The 12319-nt window shown below is 39.7% G+C and overlaps 1 protein-coding gene across 23 annotated transcripts in view; it reads left to right on the top strand.

Annotated features, from left to right (window-relative positions):
• The first annotated feature begins 8549 nt into the window (after positions 1 to 8549).
• The window catches only part of POSTN (periostin), a 51007-nt gene continuing 47237 nt past the window's right edge, over positions 8550 to 12319 (top strand). For 19 of the 23 annotated variants that reach the window (XM_005305601.5, XM_042842770.2, XM_024104848.3 and 16 more), the window contains exons 1-2: positions 8896 to 9079; positions 10540 to 10638. In XM_005305601.5, the coding sequence (XP_005305658.1) occupies positions 8958 to 9079; positions 10540 to 10638 (221 nt within the window). In that variant the 5' untranslated portion in view covers positions 8896 to 8957. Of the gene's footprint in view, positions 9080 to 10539; positions 10639 to 12319 lie in introns of all 23 variants that reach the window. The other 4 variants (XM_005305603.5, XM_024104858.3, XM_008167936.4 and 1 more) reach the window with 3 other exon arrangements.

Consider the following 12319-nt stretch of genomic DNA (forward strand, 5'->3'; position numbering starts at 1 on the left):
TTTCTCCATCTCTAACATCTATGATTCTAACCTTCACCCCCCACTCCCAGCATCAAAGCCTGTAGCAATATTTCCTTGAGTAGTGATCTTACCAGAAATCATAAACTAAGCAATGTCAGGATGGGAGACCTATGAAAAACCCCAGTGTTGTTGAAAGACGTGTTAGTAATTTAGTAGGTGGTGTTTTTCTCAATGAATTATTACTGAACCAGTAAACCAGCCTTGTGCTAACGGGTGCTGTGCTGGTGGAAAACAGCCTCCTTACAATTTATTGTTATTAAAGATTTTATGGGACCTTTGCAAGTGTCAGAATATTAACTCTGGAGTCCTTGCCAAATTCCAGTTTGGGTAATGTTCTGCTCACTGAAAACTTCCTCTTTCTTTCAGCTGATATTCCTCATGTGGTTTGTGAAATAAGTGGAGTAACTCAAAGAGTTACATGCACTTACACTGCTGGGCTAACTCAGTGGCCCCTGCACACAAGAACCTCTTCAGAATTCCAGGCTTCAGGGCTTCTGTTTTATTTCTTCAAAATAACGTAAGTTCAACATATCCATCACATCTTTTTCCCCAACCCAGAGTCTTCTGCAACGGCCCATCCACACCTGCAGGATTATACTTTGCAGGCCATCTGCCTGAGGCTCATGCATCAACTGGGATCTTGTTCCTGACACAGGGACAGATATTTGTTTGCTTCTCTGTCTAATTTAGGGTACGTCTACACTATCTGCCGGATCGGCGGGTAGCGATTGATCTATCGGGGATCGATTTATCACGTGTAGTGTAGACACAATAAATTGATCCCCGATCACTCTCCCATTGACTGCTGAACTCCAGCAGTGCGAGAGATGGAAGCAAAGTCGACGGGGGAGCCACGGCTATTGATCCAGCACCGCGAGGACGCAAAGTAAGTAATTTTAATTCGATCTAAGATATGTCGACTTCAGCTACGCTATTCTCGTAGCTGAAGTTGCCGTATCTTAGATCGATTTCCCCCTCCCCCCCAGTGTAGACCAGGCCTAAGGTACTTGCTGGCTTTGATGAGGATCAGGATATCATCCAGCTCAGCTGTCAGCTGATCCCTGTGAGTCAGCTGATTAGTCACAGGTGTGGCTGGTCCCCAACTCCCCTTTAGGGATCAGCCAACTGTGGCAATGCATCAAAATGTATTAAACATATTTGGATCTAAACACGGTGCCAAGAACTATGGGTTTAATTGTATTTATATTAACTAGTTCAGATATGGGAGGGAGATAGTTAGCTGATGGTAAAAAAGTTGCCATCAGTAGCCTTTGCCAGATCCTTCAAAGGAGGGTGCAAGAAACCCTGCGGTGGTGAGTTACGGGACAACCTGTCCTCAGAGAAACCATCCCTCTAATCCCCAGTTGTTAGAGATTGGCTTAATCTTGAAGCATGAGGGTTCATATCCCTCTCCGCACTCTTGTTTATTTTTTCTGTAGTGTTTATTGTCATGACTCTGGATATTTGTGTTATCCATGTAAATGTCCAGTCCCTTTTTGAATCCTTGAAACCCAGGGGAGCCTTAGACTTTCTGTGGAAGCCAGGCTCCATTCCTGGGTCTGGGCCTTTCTGGGTGCCTCTGCTTTACTCTCATGGATCGCCCTTCCCATGGCAGTACAGCTCTCTCGGCCTGATTCTCCACTGCCTCGTGTAGTCATTTTCAACTGTAGAATGTGAATATAAAGTAGGTGCAAATCATGACTGCGTAAAGCTGGACATGTTCAACACCCACTCTGCACAGATATTCTCTTTTTGGTGGCTTCTTCTTAGAGCCCCTTAGGGGACATCTCCAGGAGACATACCCATGCTAGCTGTGGCTGCAGCTCAGGCTTTGAAACCTAGGGAGGTGGGGTGGGCTTCAGAGCCTGGGCTCCAGACTGAGCTGCAACTTCAGAGCACTGTCTATACAGCTATTTTTAGAGTGCTAGCGTGAGCCCCTCAAGGTTGACAAGGGCTGAGAGGCTTGTAGACATGCCCTAAATGTTTGCTTAGCCAAACTCTTAAATATTGGAATTCAAGAATTTTCATGTCAGGGAATAAAATTAAACCTTTGAAGAAATAATTAAACTAATTGTTTTCAGTTAAACACTTTTTGTTCAGTCAACAAATTATTTAGCATGAACATTCAAAGTGTTTAGGGGAAAATAAATATTACTGGGTTTTCTCCACTAGAGGTCTCCAGAGAAATACAAGTAGCACTAGTCAGAATTACTACAGATGCATTACAATTTTTATCTTGACACGGTTCAAATGACTTTAAAGACAGAAACCAATCTCTACATTTTGTTAAAAGAATGAATTTTGTGATCTATCCCTGTATTTGTTCTGATACTTTTATCTTACTGTAGGATGTAATCTTTGCAATCATCACTAAAACAAAGGAATTTCATCCCTTATTTATTTTTAAAGTATTTTTAATGTACTTTTAATTAGATTTTCAGCACCATATACCTTGGGAAGTACAATATTCCAGAAAGTAATAAGGCCAGGCAAAATAAACAAAGGGATCAGGCAATAACATTGTTAAAAAATTAAATAATAGATTAAAATAAATATAATGCTAATACTTACAGATGAATAAACCCAGGATTGGTTAACCAGCATAGTAGTTTGGTTTATAAATTACAAACTGAACATATAATTGTTTCCTTTAGTACTTTGGTGTGCCATACATCTCATTTTTTGTGATACCTAATGGTATGTATATGGACTCGAGGGTGTGGGTAGGTTATTTATTTTAATCATATAATTCTCTGCATTTTATAGGGCACAATTATTCACCTGGAATTTGATTCACGAAGCCTATTTCCTTTTTTCTTTTCTAGATTCATGGCAATTTATGTTTTTTTAATATATGTTTGCGAATAATTGCACAATTTCTGTCAGTTTGATTAATTATAAAATGACAATTTCCAGGATTTACAGAATTTCTTTAGTCATAGAGTCATAGATAATAAGGCTAGAAGGCACCATTGTGATCATCTAGTTGGACCTCCTGTTTAACACAGTTCATAGAACTCCCTTAATTAATTTCTGTTTGAACTAGAGCATATCCTGTAGACAAAAATATCTCATTTTGACTTTAAAATGATCAGGGATGGTGAATCCACAACAACCCTTCGGGTACATCTACACTGCAATTAAAAACCTGCAGCAGACCCATGTCAGCTGCGTCGGGCTCACAGTGTCTAGGACAGGCTCACAGTGTCCAGGATGTTCGGGCTCAAGCAGTAGCCCAGGATCTGGGACCCAGCAAGCAGGCAGAGTCCTAGAACTCAGGCTCCAGTCCAAGCCCAAATTTCTATGCAGCAATTAAACAGCCCCTTAGCCCTGAGCGCTGTGAGCCTGAGTCAGCTGACACGGGCCAGCCGCTGGTATTTAACTGCAATGCAGACCTACCCTACACCATGTGTATTTGTAGTCACACTTTCCCGACAATGCTTAATGCAGGCAATATTAGGCCAATGGCTTATGAACATTATAGGAATATGAGGGTTGGAAGTCAAAGATATTCATTCCTTTCAATTATGTTTTCATTTGGCTCACAAAGGCCTCAATCCTGCACACACGTACACATGTCAATCACAACCATACTATTTCTGTAATGTTCCTAACTGTTCTCCTAATGTTGCCTGAGGTAAGCTTTGTCAGGAAAGAGTGACTATCTAAAACAAACAAACAAACCCTCTGCCATGGGATTATTCATGTGCTTACAGTTAAGTGTAGGTATAAATCTTTCCAGGATTGCACAAAACCTTTATTAGACATGGCTAAATCTGTGTCGGTCACCATGTCAACAGCTTCTTTGAACAGCGTTTGTGGAAACTCCTGCAACCACACGATATATGAAATTCCGTATTCCACACTTGACTCCCATGAAGAGATGAACAGAACGCTGACCTGCATTATTGAGATTTTTACAGGAGTGTAAGTTTTTCTCCCAAAACTTTGCATCTGTGTTGCTTTATTTTTAATATAACCATTGTCTATATTACTTATCCAGCAAATGAACATTATAATTACATGTCACTAGGGATGCTAAAAATTAAGGTTGATTTTCTTCTAAATGGGACTGATTAATCTGACTCAGTTAATATTTATATTTTTCACCAGCATTTGCTGTGTTGTTTTACCACCTCTGGGAGCCCCCTCTGATATTAAAGCAGCTATATATTAAAAGTGAGGCATGTAATATTCATTTTAAATTCTCTTTGGATGCATTTGAAATGGAAATGAGAGTTACTTAACACTCATCTTTACTCTTTACATATAAATGGAGAGCAAAAAAAGTTTTGGGATTGCTGTGATTTAATGCTTAATATGGGATCTGCACTCCCATTGGTACATTTGTGCAGCTCCCATTAGCATCAGTGAGAACTGCAAACAAGCAATAGATGTTAGAAAGGGATTTCTGCCTATGAGTCAAGGCCCAATACTTTCCCTGCAAGCTGGTAGAAAGCCAGCCATAGAAAGTCCATTCAGCTGGGGTTCTATGGGAAGGGGTCGGGGAGAGAATCTGTCTAGCCAGAGGTTAAGAAGAGCCTGAAAATAGTTGCCCTATCCAGCATGCTCCTCCTCCAAACCTGGAGGATGTTCCTCTATGTGAATGGAACTCAATGTTGCTTGTTGCAGCATTGACTTCCACCTCGTGCTTAGTGAGCCCCACTGAAGTTGTCACAGTATAAGCACAGGAGAGGGAACAAGGAGAAAATGACGTCTACCAAATGGGAGGGGAAGCTGGAGAGCAACTCCGACGAGCTTGCTGCAGGGATGAAACTAGATTTGCCTGACGTCCTTAGCGTCCTTGAACTCATTAAATCTGCATCTCTTTTAAATCAAGGTTGAATCTCATTTCCGTTGACCTTAATATTTAAGGGTTTGGGTTCGTTTTTATTTTAAATGAGACTCGAAAGGTACACATTTGTGTGATCAGGATACCTACTCTAGTTTAAAAGTACAGCCCACTGTGGAACAGGCAATGCATAAGAAATTAAAAACCAAATTCTAAGTGCAAATCCAGCCCAATTCAATAATGAACAAAAGGCATTGGCACTTTATGGCTGTTCTGTGGTAAATTAGCTTTACTACAGTGATAAACTCACTTTAGTTCTGAGTCACAAAATCCATGAACGTCATATGTGGCACTAATTGGTAACCTTTTTGGAAGTCTAGAAAACCAAGGCAGAAAGGGCACAGAAGAGCCAGGAACTCCTGAATTCTAATTCTTGTTCTACTGCATAGTTACCTTATGACCATCGGCAAGTCACTTAACCTTCGTATCTCACAGTTTGCCCATCTGTAAAATTGTAGGACTTGATGGGACCTTGATAGTCCATTCCCTTCACTGAGGCAGGATTAAGTATGATCTAGACCATCCCTGACAGGTGGGAACATGAATATTATTTACCTACAGAGATTAATTAATTAAGGTTTTTTTATATAGTGGCTCTGGTAGGCACAGCCAGAGTTGTGGATTGCAATGGAGAGGCCTCGCAACTGTGACTTTTCCCAGAGGTAAGCTGTCTGCAGAGATGAGAGGGTGATAGAAGGTTTCCAAGGCACTAGAGGGAGCATGCCAAGAAGTTCCTATACTTTCTATTTTAGAGTTGTACCATATGCTTGCCCCATCACTGTCCCTGGGCCACCAGCTGGTATGGAAGAGGTGAGTACATAGCCTTCGCTCTTCCCCTTTGGAGGGACTAGGGATACTGATAGTACTATGACACCTGCAGGTAGGACAAGCATTGGAATTCTGTCTGCAATAGAAAAGGGCTCTCTATATTTTCTCCCTGCACTTTATGTGCCTGCATGGTGTCATCCAGAATCTGGTCCTTTGAAGACATAAAGTGCTATATTGGTTCAATGTATTATTATAATCCTGAACTATCTTCTCCTCCTTAGATATGGTCCCTCTTTGTATTTATGTCTGGGGAAAGTCCCACTGTCTCTGCCCAAGCTGTACCTGTTCTGTAGTGAAACAGAGAGTTTCAGTCCTAAGAATGTCAATCCAACATTTTTCATGAGCACTGCACTCTCCTGCACTACATATATACACACCTGTTTGTTTAATTTCAAAATGTGATAATTACCAATTTTTATTTCACTTTAACTGCAGTATGGTAGGTCTTTTAAACTTAGGGTTAATATTTTTCCCATTTTCATAAATGTAATGCCAGCTATACATACAAAATGATGGGGTCTAAATTAGCTGTTAACACTCATCATGGATAGCTCTCTGAAAACATCTCTCAATGTGCAGTAACAGTCAAAAAACAGAATGTTAGGAACATTAGAAAAGGGATAGATAATAAGACAGAAAAATATCATTGGATTATAAATTAAAACTGTAGGCATATATTTGTTTAAAATATTCAAAAAACATTTCTGTGTTGAAATGAAGAAATTTGCACTGAGCTGGGTCAGGAACTTCTGTATTCCAGTCCAATCCTCTGACACTGACTCAGAATGTGCCCTCAATCATGTCACTTCACTGCTCTGCCTCAGTTCCTTCATTTATCAAATAAAATTGACACTTATGAAGATAAAAATGGCATACTGAGTAAGACCAATGGTCCATCTAGCCCAAAATCCTGTCTTCCAACAGTGTTTCAGAGGGAATGAACAGAACAGGGCAATTATTGAGTGATCTATCTCCTGTCATTGAGTCCCAGCTTCTGGGATACCCAGTGCATGGCATTGTGTCCATAACCATCTTGACTAATAACCGTTGATAGATCTATTAACTTATCTTCCATTAACTTACCTAATTCTTAAATCTGATGCCCAATAATTTCATTGAATGACCCCCTGGTTCTTGTGTTATGTTAAGGGGTAAGTAACACTTCTCTATTCACTTTCTGCACACCATTCACGATTTCATAGACCTCTGTCATACCTCCCCCCACCCCCAAGTCATCTCTTTTCTAAACTGAACAGTCCCATTCTTAATAATCTCTCATAATATGAAAGCTGTTTCATACCCCTAATTATTTTTGTTGCCCTTATCTGTACTTTGTCCAATTGTAATATTTCTTTTTTGTGATGGGGCAGCCAGAACTGCATGCAGTATTGAAGGAATCCTATAGTGGCATTATGATATTTTTCTGTCTTATTATCTATCCCTTTTCTAATGTTCCTAACATTCTGTTTTTTGACTGCTACTGCACATTGAGAGATGTTTTCAGAGAGCTATCCATGATGAGTGGTAACAGCTAATTTAGACCCCATCATTTTGTATGTATAGCTGGCATTATATTCTCCAAAGCGCATTACTTTGCATTTATCAACACTGAATTTCCTCCGCCATTTTGTTGCCCAGTCACTCCGTTTTGTGTGATCTCTTTGTAACTCATCCCAGTCACCTTTGGACTTAACTATCGTAAGTAACTTTGTATGATCTGGAAACTTTGCTACCTCAGTGTTTAACCCCTTTTTCCAGATCACTTATGAATATGTTGAACAGCACTGGTCCCAGTACAGATCCCTGAGACACCCTGCTATTTACCTCTCTCCACTGTGAAAACTGACGATTTATTCCTACCTTTGTTTCCTGTCTTTTAACCACTTACTGACAGGGCCCACGAAAGGGGGGAAGCCGGTACAAATTACCGGGACCCGGCTTCCCCGGCTTCCCCAGCTTCCCCTCCCCCCCACCCCCGTCAGCCCTGTTTAGCCGGTCCGCCCTTGCTGGGGGGCCCAAACCCGCTCTTGGCGGCCCTGCTTATTGATCCATAAGAGGACCTCTCCTCTTATCCCATAACTGCCTACTTTGCTTAAGAACCTTTGGTGAGGGATCGTGTCAAAAGCTTTCAGAAAGTCCAAGTACACTATCTCAGCTGAATCACCCTTGTCCACATGCTTACTAGCACCCTCAAAGAATCCTAATAGATTGGTGTGGCCTGCCCCACCTGCCTCATAGGAGGCTTGTGAGGACTATTAAGGCCATATTTACACTATGGATGCTATAGCACCATAGATATGGGGCCGTAACTGTACTACTGTAACCCTGTAGTGTAGATGCAGACTACAGTGATGCAAGGTGCGTATTTCTGTCACAGTAGGAAGTCCATCTCCCTGAGCAACAGAAGCTAGGATGATGGAAGTATTCTTCCATTACCTCACTGTATGTGCACTGGGGGGGTGGGTTGGCATGGCAATTGCACTCCCCGCGGGGCGTGTGTGGATTTTTCACACCCTGAGCACTGTAGCTATATCAGCCTAAGTTTTAAGTGTAGACCAGGCCTTAATTAATGTCTGTACAATGCTCAATGTAAATACTAAGTATTATTATTATTAAATTAATTCACTAGTTAAGCTATCATTAAATTATATTACTGATTAATAAGTGTATTAATATCACTTTTTCTGATCAAACAAACACTATCTCACGTTAGTGTCATTGACAAGTATTGATAGTGACATTAATCAGTTTCACTAATAAGATGACTGAACTCAGGTTACAATAGTGAACACACAAAACACAGTAAAAAAAGCGAGGAATAGCTCTGTGAGGCAGAGACAGTGTCTCCCTCTGTGTTTGTGCCACACCTAACACAATGCAACTCTGATCCCGTCTGGGGCAGCTGGATGCTTCTGTATTCTAAATATCAAATCATAAATCATGCTCTAAAATTCTTTTAACTATTCTGCTGTTTTAAGTGTCAACTGAACAAAATGATAAACATCTGCTCTTTATAAAATAAAGAAAATTAGTCACAATGGTGGGAGAGGGGGATGACACATGCTTTGCATGTTTGATGAATGGTATTAATTCAACTAATTGAAGCTGGCAGTTTGAAGTTGCTATTCCTGGAAGGGTCTCAGGTTGATACAATGTTCCCTCCCACAACCCTGTAGCATGTATATAAACTGTGAGCTCTCCAAAACTTTTTGCCAGTTCTCTCCTTAGACTAGGCAGGAGGAACAGGGGATTAAGGATGAAGATCCTTTTTTTATCCACCTTTTCCATTTTTTTGTTGTCTGCTTTTGATCCAGCAGACTCTTCTGCTCATTATGACAAGATTTTGTCCCATAGTCGAATCAGGGCACGTGAGCAGGGGTAAGTACGTGTTTTCTCTTTTATAATACCCTAAAAGGAGTGTTTTAAAGTTCTCTCCCCTACACGGAGCTCAAGATTAGCCCTAATATTAAAATGAGATTTGTGCACTGTAAATTCTTACTGAATGTGAGTCAAATATATTATTTCTAAAATGCAAATGGTATGAAATATATTTCCAAATTATTTTTTGTAGAAAAACCATACAAAATAAGATTAAATATTGTTAAACTTTATGAACTGTTTGAAAGCTAAAAATTATATCTGAAGCTAAGTAAAATACATGTGTTTCAGTATCATTGAAAGTAATTATAGTTTACAACAGATATAATGTGTGATCAGACATGTTTAACATGGCCCATTAAATATTTTACCAGCATTAGTGTATATTCCACAACATGTACTTTTTTTTTTTCTCGTAGTGAGAAGTATGAACTCTACCCAGTTCTCTGGTAATTTGTAAATGCACAATTAGAGTACTTTTCAAAAGTTCACTTCCCACTTAAGCTTTATAATAATATTGCACAGTAAGACACTGAAATGCAGTGATTAGAAGTTATTTATTTTAACAAATTGTCTCAGAGTAAATATTAAGGAGGCTAAACATATCTGTTTTAAGGTTTATTAGTAAAAGATAGTTTAGCTCTGTGGGTTTTTTTTTTTTTTTAATAATCAAAAGGATTTTTGCCCCCCTGCTTACAAGATGAACGGGGCTTTGTAAAATAAGAGTTTAATGGTTTCCTCTTTTGAAAAGTGTTATGTTCTAACACTCCGACAGAAAAATTACTGTAATATATAAATTAGAGACAAAATGGACATTTGCTTTTGAGGAAATTTCTCTTTTGCACACAACAACATTACAAAGTTTTCCTTATTTGAATTTTCTGACTTTTTTTATACAGCAGTTTACCCTTTGGTCCTGTGTAATTACTAGGCTGTTTATTTAGGTGCTCTTGACATTCCAGACAGTGGCAATCCAAATAGCTGATTGAGTTACTGAAGAGGGGGTTCCTTCCTGGATAAAGAGAAAGTCAGCTTTCTGCCCTTCCCCCTCCCCATGACATACAGCCACACAGCTGTGCACAAGACGAACTTTGATGAAAAGAGCTCGGCAAGAGTCACTGTTCAGTCCCTAGCGGATGGTAATTCACTTCAGGAAAAAAAATGCAATGCATAATAAAGCTTGATTAGGCACAGCTGGCAGTGACTGTTCACTAGAGATACAGTGCTGGGCTGGCAGACGGGGGAATCACCTCTTGCTTCTAGGGAGTGTGGTCTTTCCAAAGAACTCAATACGGCGGTGTCAGGAGCTTGGACAGTGGTTGACTGAAATCACACCTGCTCTGGGAATCAGGACCAGATGTTCATTTCTGGCTCTTGTCCATTGAATACTGTATTCAAAACTATTTTTAATCACACTTTTTCAAATATGTACAACGACTTTGTGTTTTTTTTTTCTCCAGTCCAAATGTCTGTGCTCTTCAGCAAGTTATGGGCACCAAAAAGAAATATTTCAGCACCTGCAGAAACTGGTATCAGGGAGCTATCTGTGGGAAGAAAGCGTAAGTGCTATTTGTTTCCTGACTATCCAATATTTACAGAAATGTTATACTATTATTACAGAACTCTTCTTCTTTAGAGCTATATTACATACTTGCTTCAAATGCAGATCTCCCATTGCTAGCAATGGCAATTTGGAAAATGACAACACAGTGCAAAATACTTAAATTCCAAGTGCTTTCCAAATAATCCTCACAACACACATTTAAAGATGATAGAACTGAGACAGAGGGCTGAAGTGACTTGTCCAGTGATACAAAGGGAGCAACTATCCAAGTTGGGGACAGAATTCAGTATTTCGTGGCTCCAGTCCTGTGCCCAAACCACACCTTTATCTATGTACATGGAACAAGAATAGAATATTCCTAAGGATTTGGGGAAGTTATTTTGTCTGTTGTTTACTAAGTCTAAGTGATTTTGGTGTCTTTTTAGTACCTTAGAGAAATTTGTTTCTTTACGTTTATTGTAATTGTGACCTCATCATTTCAAGATGAAATGAGTTGTTTCATTATCCCATGATGGTGATGACAAATTTCACTTCAGGGCCATAGCATCAGAGTCATTAATGCCTCTACTTGTGGCCATTCACTATCTTTGGGGCTTACTCACCCAACCACCTAAAAGCCAATGCAGAACTTTTCCTGCACCACTTTTCTTGGTGCTGCTGCCATGAGTGACTAGTACAGCTGGTTAAATTAGTATCCTTAGAAAAAGCTATTCTGCCACATTCTGCCACTATAGCGCCACTAAACTATCCAATTAGTATTTTTACAACATTCCACCTTTTCTTTAGCTGCTGAACTACTATTGGTTGGATAATTTATTTAGCAACTATGGCAAAAATCATTAAATATGTTAGACTACTAATCTTGGTCAGGCAGATCTAAGATAAAAATTTCAAATGTGCCTCAGCAAGGGAGGGATAGCTCAGTGGTTTGAGCATTGGTCTACTAAACCCAGCATTGTGAGCTCAATCCTTGAGGGTGCCATTTAGGGATTCTGGGGCAAAAATCAGTCTGGGGATTAGTCCTGCTTTGAGCAAAGGGTTGGACTAGAGGACCTCCTGAGGTCCCTTCCAACCCTGATATTCTATGACTTAGGCACCTAAGTTCCATTTTCAAAAGTGATTTGGGCACTTAGGCATCTACATCTTATTGAAAGTCCACGGGACATGGTCTTCTAAATGCCTAAAATACTTTTAAAAATGAGATTCATGCAGTAAGTCATTTAGATGCCGTTGAAAATTTTAGCCATTGTATTAAAAAAAATAACGATAGCAAACACCCAGAACAGGAAGTGACTGACATTTTCCAAGCCATTTAAAGGAACATTGTCACTTTCCTTTACTTCATGGCTATTTTCAAAACCAATTAAACATTAGAATTCATTTTTAGCCTTTGCTTTCAGCTTAAACCAGAATTCCTAAGTAAGCCCTCAAAGCCTCAAACACCCATTAATTGATTTATTTGGACTTCAGTAAGTATTCAAAACCTACATTGTTGCTGCTGGGCATTGTGCACGCATTAAGAGAAGTGTAACCCATCAGAAGCTTAGATATCATGGTGACGTGCATGATATAAATGCCTACACAAATGTTCTTCACACTGTTACAAATTAGATTTGTGAATTCACAGTAGCTCAGCAAAGACCTGAAGCAACCCTGTACTGTGGTTGCTACTGGTG

The sequence above is a fragment of the Chrysemys picta genome, chromosome 1 (genome assembly GCF_011386835.1).
Source record: "Chrysemys picta bellii isolate R12L10 chromosome 1, ASM1138683v2, whole genome shotgun sequence".
Lineage (NCBI taxonomy): Eukaryota > Metazoa > Chordata > Testudines > Emydidae > Chrysemys > Chrysemys picta.